Raw genomic sequence first — 22,217 nt, 5'->3', positions numbered from 1 at the left:
TCAATTCAATTAAAATATTCTACTATGAAGATAAAAATAAATTCTCTGATGAGCTAGCTTTGTCTAAGAATATTTCTTGAAATAGTTAAAGCAGTAGTTTTTCAACATTTTGGGCCCTGGAATCCTCTACATATGAAATTTTTATATGAAAACCCAATACGTAATAAAGAATAAAGTGCTCTTCAGACTGAAAGGGAAGAGAAGGTGTAAAGCAAGCTGGACACCTACTGAGTCTTCCTACCACCCCCACCCAATAGACACACATAAATATACAAACTCACTAATAAGCACAGTTTAAAAATTATTGATTTAAAATGATGGATGAACTGCATCATTATGGGCAGTCCTCTGTGAATATTTCTTTTTCACCTCCAGAGAGCTTGAGGTCATAATCTCCTGCAAGAACCTGGAGGACAGAAATTCCATCTTGTTACCACCTGTGGTGCCAATGAATCATTAACAAGGTGAGGGTGACCTCTCCTTAGGAAATGTAAAAAAAAAACACATAACAATACCAGTGTCAATGCTAACACTCTCAAAATTTCAAACTCACATCAGAATGTCAAACTCAAAAAGTAGGGTTGCCTTCATGACTCATTATTTTTCATATATGCAAAAGAAAAACACATAGCCAGGTTGTACCTTTCATAATGTTTTGGGCATGAATTGCTAAAAATCCTATGAAATAAATGAGGTCAAGAAGTCTTTATTGAGTCCTTTTCGGCTGCACTGTGTCCCCAGAAAATATGCCGAAGTCCTAACCCTCAGTATCTGTGAATGTGACTTTATTTGGAAATAAGGTATTTGCAGATGATCAACCTGAGATCATCAGGGTAGACCCTACTCTAATATGATTGTGTCCTTACAAAAAGGGGAAATTGCGGCACAGAGACATGTGTGCACACAGGGAGAATGCCATGTGAGGGTGGGCATTAGGCTGCCACAAACTAAGGAATTGCCAGGAGATCAGAGAAAGGTTTGCAACAGATTCTCCCCTTGTGCCTTATGAGGCCCTGACTGACAACTTGATTTCATACTTTTGGCCTCTAGAATTGTGAAACAATGAAGATCCTTAGACACCTCATCATAAGGAAAAAAATTACTTTTCTTTATTTGCTTTTTCTTTTGATTGTATCTATACAGAGATAATGGATGCTAGCTAACTAAACTTACTATGGTAATCATTTCATAATATATGCAAGCCAAACCATTATGCTGTATGCCTTAAACTTATGTATGTCAATTATATTTCAATAAAACTTAAAAAAAAATTTCTGTTGTTCTAAGCCATTCAGTTTATGGTACTTTGTTAGGGCTGCAACCAAAAACATGGGTGGATCGAGAAAAATGACCCTTGCTGACGTGGGTACAGATGCACAAATTACTTTGTTTAACAACAGGAAGATTAAGTTAGCAGAAAACAATGGCCTCTTCTGGAAGTCACAGAAGTTAGCCTGGTGAAATATACATTCTATCCTGATGTAAACCTAGGATAGAGAAAAGCAAAGGAGAACTTCATTCCTCCCTATCTTTCTATGCCAAAATAAGCATACAAAAATCTCTATGTTTTATATCTTAGAGATATGATATCATGTCTCAACATCATATGGGTTTAAAGCAAGAAAAGAAAGACCTCCTCAATGTTAAAGGAGATGGCCACCAGGATGAATTACAAAGTAGGAAAAAGATCTAGAATGAAATACAGACCAAAATAAGGGCACACTCCTTATTATTTTCCTTCAGGGCTCTGCAGAACAGATTCCTCAAAAAGAGAGTGTCACGATCCTTGTAAAATCTCTGGGTGTGAGCCAGCCAGAAGCCAAAGTGGGGAGTGTCCCTAAATGCACCCCAGAGAGCAGAGAGGCAAGAGGAAGACACACACACACACACACACACATCTTTATTGTCCCTAAACACCTCCCTGGTACTGGAGAAGACCGCCAGAGATGAGGAGTGTCGCAGGGAGAGGTGGTAGTCACCAGAGCAAAACAGAGGAAGTCTGTGAATTATGTCGCTTAGCCCTGAGCCTTAGTGACCAACCATAAAACAGAACCTGCTCCCAATGCAGAGGGTGAAACGTTGGGTGGAGGTGTTTGAGACAACAAATCCAAATGCAGTGAAACACAATCACTGACCTCTCCCCATTCTAATCTAAAACAAATGGATGAAAATGTCCCCGTGTAAAATTGGTACAACCAGAAGGAACAAAAGGATACAGACAAAGAGCAGAAAAGGAAGGTGGTAAAGAAGTATAGGCATATTTATTTTAATCTTTCTAACAAATATAAACAATAGATCCTATTTAAAATGTATTTAAGATAAAAGGACCTACTCTATTAATGTTTTACTTTTTTTTTTAACTTTAGAAAGATCATTTCCTGGAGACATATTTGAATTTTCACAATTTCTTCCATTCAATTTCTTTTTTCTTCTATTAATTTCAGAGAAACTGAATGTAATACATTTTGCGATGGTAGTTATCTTAATCCTGAAAAAGCACTTTCATGTATCTATCTAGTGAACCAGGAGTCACACACACCAACAGAGATGACAGATGGCTAACAGCACGTTTCTCAAATGTTAGCAGGACTGTTTTAGGAGTGGAGAGCTATTCAAGTAATTTTTCGTTTTTTCCCCTTATATATTTTGTTATTGTTTAAATTTCAAAAACAAACATAAACTAGTTTCTCAGACCCTTGCATTCATCCAGATTAATTAACTAATATGAGTCCAAAGAGTTATTGTTTCTTTCTATCCCAGATTCAAAGCCTTTGCATAGCTGTAGCTCAGAATGGTATTTTACACAAAGGTGGGAAAATATTTTTGAGTGGTGTTCCTCAGTCATCATATATTCCAGGTCAATTCCTTGTTCATCCAGGCCATTTTCTTAGTAAATGTTCAGAAGTAAAGAACTGGCTTCAGAAAGTAAAAATATGGGACAAATGACTGATTTGGGTTAAATCAAAGTAAAATCTGCACAGCTGAGTTCAATGTACTATAATGCCTTACAAATAAATTTACTTCACATGATTATTTGGAATCAACAACGCAATGCTGGATAGTATTTGTACAACTATTATTTTAAAATTAAAATTTTGTTACTGTTGGCTTTATGTTCTGTAAATAAATTACATATGCTCTGGAAAATAAAATTGAAGAGATCTAATTAAATTCTTACCTGGCTGAAAAATTGATAGACTTCCATCAATATGGCCAAATACAACTTTCCCCCGTTTCTGCGTATGCCATCTGAATATACTGATATCAGACAAGAAGTTATGAGCGTCTCTGTGTACACTCACTCCACCGTCTGGTCCTGAGATGGTCCAGATGAACAGTGGGCCTTTGTGGGCAACAAAAGCCACAGCATCATCTGTGTTCCAGCACCAGCTCAGGGAGGCCGGTATTCCTAGAATAAATTAAATATAGATACATGTAATGGAGATCTGTACCATTAAATATTACTTGCATTGTACATTTCCAAAAAAAATTTCAAATATAAGAATATGTTCGTTATGTAATAAAGATCATACCATTAAATATTACTTGCATTGTACATTTCTAAAACAATTTCAAATATAAGCATATGTTCGTTATTACAAAAAATATTACCTTCTTACTTGGGAATTGGATTTTGAAAGGTTAAGCCCGAAGACTACCAGGGAACATACATAGAGTACTTCCATGATGGCAGGAAAAGTAGTACCTACTTAGGTTTAAAACAATTAATGCGATCATAAGCTTCATATATTCAAAGAAATTTATAGAGTTCTTTCAGAAAACTGTTTGCATATTAAAGCAATAAATTCTTACTCAGTTTTTATGTGTAAGACCTGCTCTGGACAGTCTAGATATACAAGTTGGTATGCGATACAATTTCTGCTTTAAAGAATTTTAAGCACAAATTGGGAAGATAAGGATTAAATATGTGAAAAGTTAAATGCTACCATATGGATTTAATAATAATAAAATTAATGTACAATCTATGTCTTATCAGTTTAGATGCAAATCTTAACTTTGCCTCAGATGAACTAAACTAGTCACTTTACCTCTCTAAACCTCTATTTCCTCATCTAAAAAATAGATATAACTAAAATAACTGACCAGTTACTTCACATGACTGTTAAGAAAAGGAAATATAATCATGTATGCAAAAATCCCTTTTAAACTATAAGACAAATACAAAAGTTAATTGTGAATCTCTCCCTTATTATTGTAATCAAATAAATCCTATTTGATTACATATATAAATGTTATCGTAAATTTATGGCTCAAGAGAGAGATTATGTGTCTCCCAACACAGATACGTTAATCGACCGCAACAGAATCATCAAACTGAATATGCCTATCAGACTGCATGGGATTAGGACCCAGAAATCTACTTTCAGCAAGGTTCTGCAAATGATTTTGATATGTGTAGATAGGTTTGTAACCATTTGGCTACTGTCTAGAAAGTAAATTGGAGTTGAATTATACCTTGAAGGAACAGTCAGTTTAAATATCTGGGATGAGAAATAATTCCCAGGAAGAGAAAATGATATGAACCAAGACACAGAGTCAATAAAGTTGTTTATTGACAGTAAATTCAGTTTGTGTCAATAGTCTGTCGTGCCAAGAGACAGACACTAGAAATCTAACGTGTCAGGCCTAGTTTAGGGCCTGACATATAATGGGAACTCCATAAATATTTATTGAATGAATGAATAAATGAATATATGAATAAAGTCAATAAAAAAGCTGATGTGGTTTTAGGGTACATGAACAGAAGTAGAATTTCCCCAATAAGAGAAAAGATACTCTGGATTAAACCATCCAGATTAAATGGATTAGACCATTATAGCAACTTGAAGAAAGCCATTAGAATGCTGGCTCTCTGAATCCTTACTTTGAAAAAGGCAGCAAGGAAGAGAAGGGACTGGAAACAAGGTCATATAGTTAAACTAGAAAACACTATTATAGTGATTTATTATATGCAGGCACTTCTAAGAGCTCTATAAATATTAACTCATTTAATTCTTCCCACAAGATTCTGAGATAAGTAGGTAGGATTATTATCTACTGTTAAGTTTTCTTTTTTTTTTTTTTTCTGTAAGGACGTTGTGACATTTTTCAAGTTGGTGACAATTTTAACATTTTACATTTAAATAAATTAACACTCATTTTTCTTTAAATATCTTTTCATTTTTAGGAAAAACGTAAGGTATCTAAAAATATAGAGGCAGGTTCAAGATCAATTGCTGGATGTGCAAGTTCTAATGCTGAGGAAAAATTGACATGCAAACTTCTATTTTGCTTAAGCTGGATTCTGAAAAGAAAAAAACAAAGTCTAAGACATTTCAAAGCCAATTATTTAAAATGAAAATGACTAAAAATATTCATAATATTTTTTTGTAAATAGAATATCAAAGCTTTTGATTTTCAAATTGAGAAGGCATTTGGAAATAGTGTGAGGAACTTATTTATTGACAGGTTTTTAAAATTTTTCAGAGAAAAAAATATGTAAAGTTGATTAAAATTGTACCCAAATTATTTCATCATTCTACAAGTGTTAATATAATTCTTATTTAACTGTATATTCAGTGGCAAAGGAAGCTATGGGGCACACAGCTGATAAATAAAAATCTTCCACCATTAATGGATATGATTCATGTGGTGTTTCATGACAAACCAGCAGATAAACTAGGTGATAATACAATATTGTCTAATGTGCACTTTTGTATAAGATTTAGATAACATGTTATGTAGTTATAGTGTAGTATAGATTTTGTGTGACAACTATAGAAGAATGATGACATTATGTAACATTTTTAGTTATGTCACATAAAATATGGAAATAATTTTAAGGAATATTTACTGAGTTATTTAAAATTAATCTCACAAAGCTGGTTGTAACGTATTGGGAAAATGCATTGTTGATCACTATAAATAATACTGGAAAAACATGTAGGACTTGTGGTTGGTAGACTAACAGATATAACCAGAAAAACATGAAAAATCTTGATTGAGACTATTAATTGCTGTTTATACATCACAAAGCTTTGTTCCAAAAGTGATGTGGCTTTTTCTCAACAAGGTATTGAAAACCTTAAGGAAAACTGTTCTGTTAATGAAACTCCCTGAATACTTGACTTTTAAAAGTATTTTTCTTGGACGGCTGGGTGGCTCAGTTGGTTAGAGCACAGTGTTCATAACACCAACATCGCAGGTTGGGCCAGTGAGCTGCGCCCTCCACAACTAGATTGAAAACAACGACTTGACTTGGAGCTGATGGGTCCTGGAAAAACACACTGTTCCCCAACATTCCCCATTAAAAATTTTTAAAAATACACATATGTTTTTCTCACTAATACTGAAGTTCACTGGTTGTAGCAAGTGAAAATATGGGACGTATAAACTTGGGAATGTAATTTACAGTTTCTAGTCTAAAAATTAACTTTGGCAAAATTTTTTAAATGAAATTTACTAACAAAATTGGTATATTTTACTGGCATTTTCAGCATTTCTAATGACCTAAATTTGAAATGACAAGAAGAAAGCAATATACTAAATGTGTTCAACATATCCAAAGGTTCCAAAAGGCATTATTATTATTTTGGACACAAGATTTAAATATAATTGCCTATGAATTGTTACATACTGAAAAGAATATTATAAAGAAACTTGGAACAAAATAAAGTTAATGAGATTGTCACATCTCAGTTTTCTACCTCGAAGTTATAATCAGTATTTTTTAAAGAATAAACTGAATATGGAAATGTATTCAGCAGTAACTTTCAAAACCATAATCAATAGTTGAACTACACTTGTTGCTCAAAGAGAGATTGAATTATTGTGATATTTAACACAGAAATGATTGTGATATTTAACACAGAAAAATGATTACTTCATCATTATTATGGGGTAAAATACTAGGTAGAAAGAATGTAGTGATATTCAATACCCTAAGACCCACTTGTGTGAACTAGGACTTTCTACCTTGACCAAATTAAAACTAAAGGAAAGAAACTAGCTAGCTCAGCAGAGCACTGACGACTGGCATAATATTGTCCTTGTGTGTTTCAGATTGGAACAGAGTAATGAACAGGGAAGGCCAATTGTCTCATTCAGAAAATCTTGTCTAATTATTATTTTTATATTAATTTTTGGAAATTTTTATATTATATTTAAATACTACTAAAATTTCTTGGTATTTGGTATGTTTTTAATTGATTGGTGTAACAAGTATAATTATTAACTTTGGAACAAAAATAATTGTGGTTTAAAAGGTTAAAAATAATTGCAAAAACCGCAATTACTTTTGCACCAACCTAGTATTTCATGAAATTTTGTACACATGCACACACATAATAATGAGTCATAATGTGAAATGTATTTCTTACATAGATTACCATTAGAAAGTTTAAAAACCAGTAGTTTAAAATCTCAGCTAATTTAAATAAAGTACTTTGCTTATAAAAATTAAAATATTTCAATCAATAAAATAAGTACCGGTTACAAATATACCTTTTGTATTGTCGAGTTTAGCAATGACTTTTTGTTCTGCAACATTCCAAATGATCACTAAGTTATCAGCACTGCCACTTGCAAACAGATCAGGGTTATGTGGACACCAAGAGATAGCTGTAATTGTTTTTTTATGTTCAGACATAATTGCATGGAGTTTGAATTCATTATAACGGTGATCCAACTAAAAGAAAATACATAAATAAAACACTTCAGTGCTTCTTTTTAGATAATATACTTTCCATAAATAATCATATTACTTTTAAAAATCTATACACATGAAAATTAGTATACCTAATAACAAGATATGAACATATTTCAAGCCTTGAACTACTTTTAGGTGTATTCAATCAGCTGAAAGAAACTAATTTTGAAAAAAAAAATGAGAGAATTGAATTTAAACATATTAGCTTTAAAAACAAGTAAAAATAAATGTACATTTAAATATGCATAACTCACTTTTATATTTTCTATAGCTATATCTATGAAGGCAAAAAAACAGTTTTGGAATATTTTTTCCGCAATTTTTCACTTATATTTGAATAAAAAAATTTAGATTAAATAATCCAACTACTCATTATTACATTATTAAGGTGTCCAAAATATACAAAGCAATATTGTCATTAGATCCATTTTATGTTATTGTGTTTTGGATGGGGCATTAGGTTTTGTTCTTATACCTAAGTGAACAAAGGAATAGCCTAATTTTTCCATGTCCTTCATAATGAATCTTTCTATCATTTTTAACATGTTTGGGATCATACTGTATATGTCATTTTGTTGCACCTGGTTTTCTCCTTTAACACATAACAAACCTTTCACAGTGTTATTAAAGAGTTTTTCAAATCATTATTATATTAACTGTTTATTATACCAATCTTTCTTTCTTTCTTTTCTTTTCTTTTCTTTTTTTATTAGTTTCAGGTGCACAAGACAAGGTAATACTTAGACGCTCATCATTTATATCCCTCACACTGTGGACCCCCCTCCCCCCAACCCCCCATCCACTATCCCTCCGACATCGCACCGAGCCATCACATTATATATATAAAATTATAGTTGGCATTCATTATTGTTCAGCTTCAGGTGTACAATACATTGATCAAGCATTTACATCTTCCCTGAGGTGGTCTCCTAAATGGGACACGTGTCCATCAGATATCAGGGTTTTTGAAAAATAATTTGGGGAATGTAATCAATAATGTTGTAAAGATTTTGTAGGGTATCTGATACCAATCCTTCTTTAACTACGAGTATATACTTGCAGTAAAATCCTGACTGCTAACATGGCCTTCAATGCTGTGTATCTTGAACCTCTGCTATCTGGCCAGTACCATTTGGTCTCATGTCCTTCCTTGTTCACTGACCTTCTTGTTTCCCTAATACAGCAAAATCATTTCTGCTTCAGGTCTATGTGTGCTGTTCCCTTGGCCATGAATGCTCTCCCCACTGACTTGCTCATGCATATTCATTCTCCTGTCTAGGTCTCAGTTCAAAAACACTTCTTTAGAGAGGTGTTTTCTGAACATGGTATCTAAATAAATTCATACCCCAGAAACTGTCCCATGAGTCTGTCGTGTTTTAAATTGACATATAATCGACATATAACATTACATTAGTTTCAGATATATAATATAATGATTCGATATTAGTACATATTGTGAAATGATCACCACAATAAGTCTAGTTAATATCCATCACCACAATTACACCTTTATTTTCTTATGATGAGAACTTCAAAGATGTACTCTCTTAGCAACTTTCAAATATATGTATGTACAATATATGTACATTATATCCCCAGAATTTACTTATTGTATAACTGGAAGTTTGTACCTTTGACCACCTTCATCCATTTTACACCCCATCCCCTATCTCTAGCCTCTGACAACCAACAACCTATTCTCTGCATCTGAGTTTGAGTTTTTTGTTGTTTGTTTTTTGTTTTATCATCTACATATAAGTAAGATCATACAATATTTGTCTTTCTCTGTCTGACTTATTCCACTGAGCATAAAGCCCTCAAGGTTCCTCCATGTTGTCACAAATAGCAAGATTTCCTTCTTTTTATGGCTGAATAATATTCCCTTGTGTATACTACAGTTTGTTTATCCATTCATCTATCGATGAACACTTAGGCTGCTTCCATGTCTTGGCTATTGTAAATAATGCTGCAATAAACATGGAGGTGCATGTATCTTTTCAGTTAGTGTGTCCATTTCCTTCAAATAAATACCCAAGAAGTGAAATTGCTGGATCACATGGTATTTTATGTTTAATTTTTTGAGAAACTTCCATACTGTTTTCCACAGTGGCTGCACTGATTTACATTCCCACCAACAGTGCACAAGGGCCCTCTTTTCTCCAGATCCTCACCAACATATGTTATTTCTTATCTTTTGGATAATGGCCATTCCAAATGGTGTGAGGTGATATCTCACTGTGGTCTTGATTTGCATTTCTCTGACGATGAATGAAGCTGGGCATCTTTTCACATACCTGTTGGTCATGTGTATGTCTTCTCTGGAAAAATGTCTATTCAGATCGTCTGCCCATTTTAAAATTAGATTTATTATTATTTCTTTTTGCCATTGAGTTGTATGAATTCTGTATTTTGGATATTAACCCTTATCAGATATATATGATTTGCAAATATTTTCTCTCAATCATAGGTTGTCTTTGTTTTGTTGATGATTTTCTTTGCTGTGCAGAAGCTTTTTAGTATGATGTTGTCCAATTTGTTTATTTTTATTGTTGCTGTCTTTGTTTTTGGTGTCAATGACTAACATATTACCTGTTTTATATCCGTGGTAGAACACATTTCCTCCTGAAACATTTACTTATTATTTTTTTTCACTTATTTATTTCACGACCTCTCCCTCTGTCCTTACTAAGAATATAAATCCCATGAGAAGAATTTGTTTGCCTGGTTTGTTCATAGTTGCATTCCTAGTGCCTAGTAATGCTTGGCCAATAGAAGAGATTCAGTTAATGCTATTGAAAGATTGAGCCATTTATGCTATTGCTTAGAATTTAAGCAACTTTTAACTTTTGCTATCCCAAATAATGCTGCAGCAAACATCTTTGCGTATAAAATGTTGAGTATAATCTATTTATTTCCTAAGGCTTTATCTTCTACAATTTCTGTATCTCTTACTACTGTATATCTTAATACTGCAGCTGTAATAATTTTAAGTTGGCATGTTTAAATATAAAATGCATTTTCTGTACATTTAGAAATTAGTAAGTTTTTAAATTATTCAGTCATTTAAGTTACCTATGATAGATACTGTGAATGTGTCTAATGTATCCAATAGAAAAAAACATTTAAGTTAGAAATTCAGTAGAAGAGTCTATAAATACAATAAATGTATGAAGAAGTAATGTTACCCATCAGGGACCTTCACTGACTAACTATTCAAATTATTCAAATAGTATATTAAGCAAAATATAGAACACTGAACTATTTGTAGGGATCAATTTATTAGTACATTCCAATTATATTTATAATTCAGTATTATGAGGCTGTACCATTATATTGAGTTGGACTATAAATCTATTTTTGGAGAAGTTAATAAAATATATCAGTGTGTTAACAATTCAATGGTTAAAGAAAAATTCTTATGACATTTATAAGTATCATTTAATAGTTCTGAAAAAATCTAATACATCAGTTTCATTATACAGAATGTGATAGACTATCAGATGTACATGATTGAACAATGTATCAGACGTACACTGCTCTTTAATAAATATTTTCTCTAAAAATAATTGTAATATTTTATATTTATATAGCATAATTTTCAAATTACTTTAATTTAGATGATCACATTTAAAACAATACTTATTTATATAAGTTTAATGTTAATGTCACCATTTAATAATATAATTTTCTACCTGCCTACTTTGAAACAAAGTTTTCCAGACTCTAATGAACTGTCACCTGAGTTTACCTGTATTCACTTTCTAAATCAGGGAAATTTTTAGACTGTTTCAGTCATTAAGATATACATATTTTTTGTTAGGTTTTTTATATTAACAATTTCAGGTCAATCTGACTAGATATTCAAGTGATAAGATGTCATCATAAAAGTTAAGACACATCAAACATGAAAAAAATTAAGTTCTATCTTCATCCACTTTCTGACCTTCCTTATTCCTTAGAAGAATAATTTGCCTTGCCTCATAAGCTCTTCTTCAGGAGAGCATAAGAGACAAGAAGATAGAGACTTAAGACTAAGGGACAAATTTTGTAGGAGGAATTTGGGAATGGAAAGCATGGTAGTACAAGCAGAGTATAAAGGAGGTAGATGGGAGAAAAAAGGAGGCATTTGGAGGGCTTTTTGCTGTCTTCTGTATGGGTGGATGGGAAGTGAAAAAATTAGAGTTACACTGGAATTGCATTTTGATTGCTGGATATTTCCACAAGCTTGAAGAATGAACTACATAAAATCTTACTCTTTATTGTGGAAAACTAGTTTATAGAGTAATGCTATTATTTTTTAAAATTTCAATAAACTACAATACTATTAGTAATTAAAAGAAATTTTATTCCAGAATAAAGCAATATTTTTTTGTCACTCTTAACTGAAGTAAGTTGTTGTTTCAAGACAAAACAAAAAATCATTCAAGAAACATTTAGTGAGTATCTACTAAATGCCAGAGAGTATTAAAATAACTTGAGAATTGAAAAATGAGAAAGATTCATGCTACTAAATGGAAGCATGGAGAAAGGCAACCCATTTTCTAAGGTCCTTCACTAAGAGAAAGAGGAAAAAGCAGAACGTGAAAGAGCTTGTACATTTTAGCTGAGATTTGAAAGATGAGAAAACGTTCTTTGGACAGGCAACGTAGGCAAACTGAAAAATTAAAGCAAAGGCAAGATATAAAAGAGTCAAAGATATTTTAGAAAATGCAATTATCCTAGTATGTCAGGAGCACAAAGTGAGAGGGAAACATAGATAGGAAGATGGCAAAAGAATGTCATACTATCAAGTTTGGATGTTAACATTAGGGAGTGAGGAGCAATTGAAGATTTAAAATTTTAGATTTGTATTACAGATGACTGATTACATTGAGGTACAAATTAGAGGGAGTCAAAGTAGAGGCAAAGAGAATATTAAGAGACTATTATAACAGTTTAGGTGAGAAGAATGCAAAGAAGATAGTAAAAGATAGGAAATACTAGAATTGCCTCTGGTTACCTAGGGCATAGGATATGAGTAGAAGAAGAATAAAAAATAACTCTCACATTTGTGGTTTAGATGAATTGTTAGCTGGTGACACTGAAATATTGACTCCAGGTTTAAGGAGAAAGACGACTTGGATTTAAGATGCTTATAGCACCTCTATAATTCAGAAAACCATTGGCTCTATAGAAACTGATAAGAGATGGGATGGAGCTAGGCCATGAAAAACAGTGGTTATAAAAGTTTTTATGCCGAGAAAATTTCAAAACAGTATCTGCACTATTTTTAATATAATGAATGATCTCTAATGGACCACCCACATTATTCAACTGAAAAGACAATTTTCACATATCAAATATTACTGAGCAAGATTTGAAACAAATGAATTCCATCTATCTATATGGGAATATAGTTAAGAATTAAAAACTTGCTCACCACTCATAAAATGGAATCTCTTTAATTCTTGAAGAAATTAATTTTGATGAACAGTACATAAAGGACTATGAAATCAATTAAGATTTTGTGAATAATTTAGTACTATATTAGCATTTTCTAAGAGCTTGACTTACAAAACTAACAGAAGATATAAATAGCAACAAAATATTAAATATAAACATCAACAAAATTAAAGCATTAAGCTCTCCATGTGACTGGGATTTTAAAAACAATTATGAATTGAATATTAATTTTACCTGATAAAACTAAAAATCAAAAGGCACCAGTATTGTTTTACCTGATAAATATAGATGGCCAGGGTAGCACAGTAGGCAAACCTGTCTCCGTTGGCAGCACACACATCTTTGTTCCATGGCTGACATCCAGCAGCCAACAGTCCCACTTGCCTTACCTGGGACATGTTTGCCTTGAAAAATAAATTTGGAGAAACAATAGTTATTTACATTATTCAATAAACTTGTTCTTCATTGTTTTACATCTATCTTCCTCAATCCTTACCTTTATGCCCTGGAAACATTTTCTACTAAGACTATTCATTTCAATTTATACTTTCAAAGTACAGGAGTTAAAATTCTCCAATGTCTACAGCCATCAAAGCAGGCCATTTAAATTAGGGAAGCAAGAGATTATAAAATGATAAACGAGAGCTGACACTTGGTCAAGGGTTGGGAGTCATATAAGAAGTGATGGGGACTAGAGTGAAAGAGAAAGTGCATGTCCTATCTAAAGGGCTCTGGTATCACCGGAGAAGGCCATGTCATGTTGCCAGATTTATGAAACTTATCAGACAAAAATTTCCAGATTTTTATATAAAATAAAAATACATTTTATGTAAAATGTACCAATCTTTAAATATGGGCAATTCATTCAGGGCAACAAATTCAAAGGTAAAGCACTGTAAGCCAATACTGGATTATGACGTCTGTCATGACAGAACTCCTAGTGTTGATACTGACTTTATATTCTCCCAAAACTATTTGAGGTACACAAGACAGGTATGCAAACTGGGTTATCAATATGGTTCATTGTGAAGAGGGGACAGAAGGAAGCTGGAAACTACTGAGTATAAACTGTTTATGTGGCAGGGCAGAGGATGTTCCCGTAAACAACTCCAGAGGTGCAGTTATTCCTCGAAACTTGCCTTGCTCCGAAGTCTGCTCTGTGTGAAATTAACATAGCTATATCCACTTTTGACTAAAATTAGCATGGTATGTCTTCATCCATCCCTTTACTTTTAACCTATATGTATGTACATATTTAATGTGTTTCTTGTAGACAACATCTAGTTGGGTCTTGTTTTTTGATCCACTCTGACAATATGTCTTTTACTTGATTTATTCAGAGCATTGACATTCAAGGTCATTATTGATACAGTTGGATTAATACCTACCCTATTTTTACTATTTCACTTTGTTGCCCTTGTTCTTTGTTCCTCTTTTTGTCTTTCCTGCTTTTCTTTCTTTTTGTGATTTCAATTATTTTATATTATTCAATTTTTCTCCTTTCTTGGCATATCAATCAATTATACCTCATTTTAAAAATTTTTTAGTGGTTGAGATAGAATTTGCTATATACATTTATAACTAACCCAACTCTACTTTCAAACAATACTACATTACTTCTCAAGTAGTGTCAGTATCTTTTAATAACAAAATACTCCTAATTCTTTCTTCCAATCTCTTGTATCATTGCTGTCATTCATTTCACTTATACATAAGCATGCATAGCACATATATATATGTATGCATGTGTGTATATATAATATATACACATAAGCATACACAATCAAATACATTGTTTTTATTTTGAACAAACTGTTACTTGTTAGATCAATTAAGAATAATAGAAGTTTTTATTTTATCATCACTTATTCATTCCCTGATACTCTTCCTTTGTTTATGTAGATCTGAGTTTCTGATCTATATCATTTTCCTTTTTTCTGGAGAACTTTGAACATTTCTTGCAGGTCTACTCTCATCAAATTCCCAAATTTTTGTTTGTCTGAGAAAGTCTTTATTTCTCCTTCACTTTCAAAGGATAAGTTTTCAGGGTATAGATTTCTAGGCTGGTGTTTTATTTTTCTCAACACTTTAAATATTTCACTCCACTCTCTTCTTGTTTGCATGGTTTCTGAAAAGTTGAATGTAATTCTTATCCTTGCTCCTCTATAGGTAAGGTTGTTTCCTCTGGCTTCTTTCAAGATTTTCTCTGTCTTTGACTTTCTGCAGTTAAAATATGATTTGCCTAGGTACACTTTTAGGTATTCCTATTTGATGTTCTCTAAACTTCCTAGTTTGGTGTCTGACAATTTGGGGAAATGCTAAGTCATTATTACTTCAATTATTGCTTCTGTTCCTTTCTCTTTCTACCTCTTCTGTATTTCTATTATATGTATTGTACACCTTTTGTAGATGTACCACAGTCCTTGGATGTTCTGTTGTTTTATTTTTCATCCTTTTTTCTCTTTGCTTTCATTTTGGAAGCTTCCACTGTCGTATTCTCAAGGTCAGAGATTCTTTTCTCAGCCAGGTCTAATTCACTAATGAGCTCACTGAAGACATTCATTTCTGTTACAGTGTTTCTGGTCTTTAGCATTTCTTTTGGATTCTTTCTTAGAATTTCCATCTCTCTGCTTAAATTACCCATCTGTTCTTGCATATTGTCTATTTCTTCCATTAAAGCCCTTAAAATATTAATCACAGATTTGTTGTTGTTGTTTTTTTTTTACATTCTTGGTCTGATAATTCCAACACTCCTGCCATATCTGACTCTGGTTCTGATGATTGCTTACCCTCTTTAAACTGAGGTTTGCGCCTTTTAGTATGCATTGTAACTTTTTGTTGACAGGAGGACATGATGTACTGGGTAAAAGGAACTGTGGTAAACAGGTTTTTAGTAACGTGTTGGTAAGATGTGGGGGGAGAGGAAGCATTCTTAGTCTTATGATTAGGACTCTGTCTTCTGGTGAATCTGTGCCTACGGAATGTGAAACTCACCAATGATTCTTGGGAGTTTTCTCTGATAGGTGGGAGGGGATGGCTAGAGGAGCGTGGAGTTGGGCGTTTCCCTTCGCTCAGATAGGTTAGGCTCTGATATAACCCTAACAGGTTAGGCTCAGTAAAATAATTTTTCCTGAAGGCAGCCTTGTTAAAGAAAATGTTCTGGCATATTTCAAAAAACGGTTCCTTTTCTTCTCCCTGTGCCAGAAGCATAAACGAATTTTCTCCGATATTCATAGTGAGGACCTGGTAGAGATCCTGGAGCTAAAACTCACAAGAGCATGTGGGCCTCCCTGGAGTTTTCAACTCTCAGATTTGCTGCATGAGCCTCTGGCAAGTCATTAATTACAGTTCAGGTTTTCCTACTCTGTTCTGGTTCCCACAGAGGTATCGGCTGGTGGGTTTCTGCTCTAGTACACTGTGATGCTAGCATCTGCCTGTCTGTCTCTCCAATTTGGGGGGAAATAGTTTGCCTTGTGAATTCACTTCACTCACAAATCTAAGAAGAGGTGTTGATTTTTTCATTCCTTTCAGATTTTTATTGTTTTAGGCCAGAGTGAAGACTTCTAAGCTCCTTACATGCCAGACTACAAACTAGAAGTGCCCTTGCTAACCTTTTATTAAAAACAAATAAATTACTTTGAAATCCATGCCAACACATTTTTACTTTAACTATCAGTATATCTTGATTTACTACTTTTTATTTTCCAAATTTCCATAAACATTTCAATTTTGTCATACAATTTGGCATGCCCTTGTTCCTAACCAGCTTTTATAAGTCTTACTGTCCAACAACTTAAATACTTCTTAAATTAAGAGTTGAATAACTTGTCCAAACCAGCCATTAAGATAGTAAATAGGACAAAGCAAACTAGCAGTTCATTTTTTAAAATCTATGATTTTGAGTGAAATGTAAAACAACATGTATTATTAAATATATGAATACTATTGCATTTATAAATCTGAATTATGTATTGAAACTGGTAGTATTTGAAACTTCTAGATTATCTTTCAAAAGTATTATAAGATATACGTATACACATAATACCATGTAGCCCTTATTAAGTGGTATCTACAGTTGCTTAGTAGATAAAGAGAAATGTTCAGGAGCTTTTGTTATCTCTTTGTAGTCGGCATGAATGGTTACAAAATTAATGATTTTGCATTACTGAAAATAGAAAATGTTCAACTGAAGTTCCATTTAAAAATATATTTATATTTTAAATATTAACCCTATAAAATATATCATATACAAATAAATAAATAGATTTTAACTGCAGGTGACAGGTAATTGTGTATTTCAGATCAATATTATATACCACTTTATATCCTTATTTTATATGTTTCATTTTTATGTGAGAAACTTAAAAAATTCCATGTCCATTCTAAAGATTGGTTGCTTTCGAAAATACAGTCTTTTGGACCCAGAAATAACATATACACTTTAAAGATGAAGTACTAAACCTTGTAGTTCACTGAATAATGTGGCCTTATAAAGGATTCAGGAAGAAAGCCTGAGCATTGTGTCACCCCACACGCAACTGACAGTGTCAGTGGCCTGGCAACTATAGCTCTTGCAGAGATATTATTTTTATTTATTTTTCTCACCGAAATACAATTTTAGTTTCAATCTCATACACACGCACGCACACACACACACACACACACACACACAATTAGTTACAGTGGAGATGTTCTGAACAGTATGTGTATGAAATGTAAAAAACAAGTGATGAGAGTATATTTACATTAGCTGTGTATAATATTAGAGCTCATTTTTGAATATTTAAGAGTATTATGATATGAAAGAATCATAATAAAGTTATAGTCATTGACAAAAATAAATTTATAAAACTAAGTTGAACTCAAGTGCATATATATATCTGTAGAAATATATATAAATATATAAATGCTATAAATATTTATTATATCAACATATAAAGTCCAATTTAGTGCTTTAAATATCAAACTCACACTTGGTGATGTTTCAAATACTATAGTTCTAAATTACAATTTTTAACTCAAAAGTCCAACTCATCTCTTCCTGTGAACATTGAAAACCTACTCCACTGAAAAATTTGCTATGCTGAATGCTCATTACATAGGGTAAATATGCATGTACACATCATCTGAAAATTAATAAGCTGGATTTTTAGAGAAAACTAAAATCAATATTCATCAGCCAATTTTCATTATTTATTATATAATCTTTCTTTCTCATCTATGTCTGTATAAAAGCTGATCAAAATTCGAGTCAGAAGAAGGGTCAGCTCATAAGACAATATGGTAATTTGAGGGTCTAACTATAACTAGAACATCTACTATTTTAAAATGTCTCAGAACCAGGAATTCAGTTATAAAGACCAATATTAGTATTAAAAAGTAGATTGGAGTTACGGTGGAGGGAAGTATTTTGAATCCTCATAATCTCCATGTGCTGCCCCTAAATTGTTATAAAGGAACACACAATTTTAGTAAAGAAGCATTTATCTTAGACTCAGTCACCCCCTTTCCTCAAATTAGACTATCATCCCTATCCCCTCCCATTGAGAAATACATAGACTGCACTTGACACTAACCCTTTGTTTCAACATAATAAATGCACTTATTATTACATTTAAAACATAATACAAAGGATGCTGTGTGTACGTGTGTGTGTTTGTGTGTGTGTGTGTGTGTGTGTGTGTGTGTCCAGCGGGACTGGAGTGCTACTATTAAACCCGTAAACTAAAATATTTTATCATTTACGGGTCAGGCTGGAATTCAGAATGGAAAACTACCCACTAATTCTCAACTTCTTGTCTGCAGAATGCTTTAGGATTCACAATATGAGGGGTTTTCTCCAGTTAGCTATTAACTGGCTCCAGAGATGTTTACCATCTTGATTCACAGCTGAAGAAAAAAGAAACCTGAAAAAGAACCCAAGAGACAAGTGGCTTTAAACTGCTGAGGATTTACAATTAAAGAGATAATTACAAAGAACTAAGATACCAAGAAAATATCTTTGATTGATGTGATTAGAATGGGAATCTGAAGAAGTAAGGAGGAAGAAACATTCAGTGCTGCATATGTTTAGTAGCATATACCCTCAAACAACAATGGGGGAAAAGCTGATGAAACCACACAAAGATATTCTGGCTCTTTTGTTTCACTCATTAATGAAAAAGAAATCCACAAATTGCCTTCATCTAAATAATTAAGAAGTCATCCATTACAAAAGTAAAAATTGTCAGAGAAATCATATATTATTTTAAACTGAACCCATTTTGATAAGGTGCACTTTTTAAAATAGCAATTTTGTACTATTGCAATAATAGATCAGAGTAGCTATTTTCAAAATACTATGCAAAAGTTGCCATAGTAACAATGTAAATCCTTTTGAAATATAATTGCCTCAAAATTTATCAAATAGAACATGGCATTCGTCTTCAGAAAATTTTTGCATTTTCTTTTACAATATTATTATAATACTTAGTGTTATACACATCTATTTCATTAAATGCTTTTCTTTATGTAAAATGACTTGAAATTATTGCTCTTTTCATATGTTAATCTCATCAGAAAGACTTCTATTCCTTCCTTAAGCCTAAAGATAATCTGAAAACACTAACAACTCATCTGAAACAAGAACAAAATAAAATGCCCTTGCTTCAATGTATATTCGTGACTATCCTTAATATTATCTTCTTATCTCTGCTTTTAAATAAAATCTATCAAATAAGTATCTTATTTATACTCAGAATTCTGCAATGTGAACATGTCCACAATAGAAATGACAGTAATACAGCTGCATGAGAAGGAAAGCAGAAAAAAACACAGGGAATTACAATTACAACATAAAGATAGCTTACTCTTTGTAGTCCTTCATACCAATCATCTTGCTCAAACCAATTTGAAATGTAAGTCATCCAAGCCATAGAATGTTTCTATTTTAATCAAAGCAATTGGAAATTCGGCCTCACAACAGTCAGCACCTAAAGCAACAACAATGTGTTTCAACCAAGCAATTTACCAAATCTGCCTTGAAAAAAGCTGTTCAGAACAAGAAGCTAGATATGTACACACATTTCAGCTGAAACAGTTTCAATAATTTACAAACAAAAGTATCTGTAAAAATAATGCTAAACTGGAAAATGGAAGCCTATATTCCACTAAGAAAAGATAAATAAAACAATAATTATGTTATTATACAGTACCAGAGAATGCTATAGCAAATATTGTATTAGGCTTACAGTTTTCATTCTAAAACACATTTTTAGAATTAACTTTTGCAAGAAATAGGCAGATTATTTCTGAAAATTAACCAAGTTAGTAATAAGGAATCTAGAAAAACTACAAAACAGCAGGAAGCAGAAAATTAGTTCCAGTCTCAACCTTAGGAGTTGGACATAAAACTGAAGAAAGCTTCTAGGTTAAAAGTTATTCGGTGACAAGGGCAATCCTATATATCTATTTGTTTCCAGCTGAGCTGATTGTTAACAGAAAATCAAAATCCCAGGAATTTGATTTCATGTTAGTTTTACTCATTTCTGGAAGAAATTATTTACTAGTCATACTAAATAAGAGGTTTCTTGGTAATCTGGAGAATATTTGAACTTCGAAATATCCTCCCTAAAGTTTAGGTTCATCACCCAACATGTAACAGGTTCTGAGTGGTCTTTTCTTGACCAAACTCATCAAACCCTTACACTTCAGTGAAGAAAAAAGAAAGAAGAAAAGAAGGGAGGGAGACAGGAGGGATGAGGGGGGCGGAAAGAAAAATAAAACAATCTGAGTACTTTGAGTGCTTCATTTTTAATATCCCAAAAGCAAAACAGCTTTTATTCTGGCATAGAAAGACACACTTGAATGACATAAATGTCACTGTCAGCTGATTGAGAACAGCCTTATCGCTACTCTGAGAAAATTTATCAAAGGCAACACGGCACCCTTCTTCAAAATTCTTCTTCCTTGTTCTCTCTAGAAATATTTTCAGTATCTGCTTGAAGCCTTAGGTGTGAAAACGCTTGGGAAAAGGATCTTGCTTCCACAGGAAGTTCCAGAATTGGTACAACCTCTTGCTTCATTTGTTTACATCTTGATGGCTTCCCCAATCTAGACAGCGCTTTCTGTCCTACCTTTAGGGTTCCCACAGAGCCTCTGGTTCCTGCCTCACTGCTCAGAATTTGAATTTCCTGCACTGCCCTACCCTGAAGATTTGCCCCCACACCCATTGCTATCTCTCTTGTCTATCGCTTCTTATGTTGAGTAACAATTCTGTGCCTATATGCTGCCTTAAGATTTTCTACCCCACCTTGAACCTGTATCTAGCACTTCCCCAACAACTCTAACTACCATGCCACTATTGCAGTGGTTCCAGTCTGTCTTCTAATACATTCGACCTACTTCTACCCAAGCCAAGCTCCTAAACTCCATTTCAAACTACCTACTGAACCGAGATCCCTCAGCTTTTACCAGGCGATCTCAACATGAACATGTGTAAACCCTAGCTTATCTCTTTCAAGTGAGGTTTCCCCTTTCTACCACTCCCAAACATTCTTTACTTTCTACTGCATTCCCCATTTCAGAGACTATCATTATGCTCTAGACAGTAACCGGAGAAAGATTCAAAACATCAAGTTATCTTTTGATTCTTTCATCACCTTCCCCTCCCCCTCCCCCTACATTTGATCACCAAGTCTTTCAAACTATCTTGAACATGTCTCTTCAAAAGGCTCTTCTCTCCATCCCTGATACCACTGTTACAGTGAAAACTCTCATCATGTCTTGTATAAACTAATAAAATAGCTTGCTTGCTAATCCCCTTACTTTCACTGCAACTCCTAAACATGTTCTGTACCGTCATGACTTTAGCCTGAGCTGTCATTTTTTCTGTGAATCATGAGCTCTTTCATATTTAGGGTCTTTCGAGATCCAACTTAAATGCCCCTCTTCTTTGAAGCCTTTTCAAATGCACCAAATCCCTTATCTGTGTGCCTTTAAATTTACATTTATATGTACTGGGTAGTGATTATTTGTATAGACATAAATTGTGAGTTCCCCAAGGCAAAGGGCCATACCTTATTCCTAT

General features: G+C 33.1%; 1 protein-coding gene across 6 annotated transcripts in view; it reads right to left on the bottom strand.

Annotated features, from left to right (window-relative positions):
- WDR17 (WD repeat domain 17) overlaps window positions 1-22,217 on the bottom strand; it is a 92,605-nt gene that overhangs the window by 53,553 nt on the left and 16,835 nt on the right. For 5 of the 6 annotated variants that reach the window (XM_081047053.1, XM_081047056.1, XM_081047054.1 and 2 more), the window contains exons 2-5: window positions 19,999-20,121; window positions 13,426-13,554; window positions 7,504-7,687; window positions 3,179-3,409 (exon numbers count right to left, since the gene is read on the bottom strand). In XM_081047053.1, coding sequence (XP_080903179.1) covers window positions 3,179-3,409; window positions 7,504-7,687; window positions 13,426-13,554; window positions 19,999-20,064 — 610 coding nt within the window. In that variant the 5' untranslated portion in view covers window positions 20,065-20,121. The remainder of the gene's footprint in view (window positions 1-3,178; window positions 3,410-7,503; window positions 7,688-13,425; window positions 13,555-19,998; window positions 20,122-22,217) is intronic. The other variant, XM_081047058.1, reaches the window with a different exon arrangement.

Source organism: Rhinolophus hipposideros (assembly GCF_964194185.1).
Source record: "Rhinolophus hipposideros genome assembly, chromosome: 4".
In the NCBI taxonomy this organism is placed as follows: Eukaryota; Metazoa; Chordata; class Mammalia; order Chiroptera; family Rhinolophidae; genus Rhinolophus; species Rhinolophus hipposideros.
Note: the sequence above shows the minus strand (reverse complement) of the source record. Positions and strands in the feature narration are given on the sequence as shown.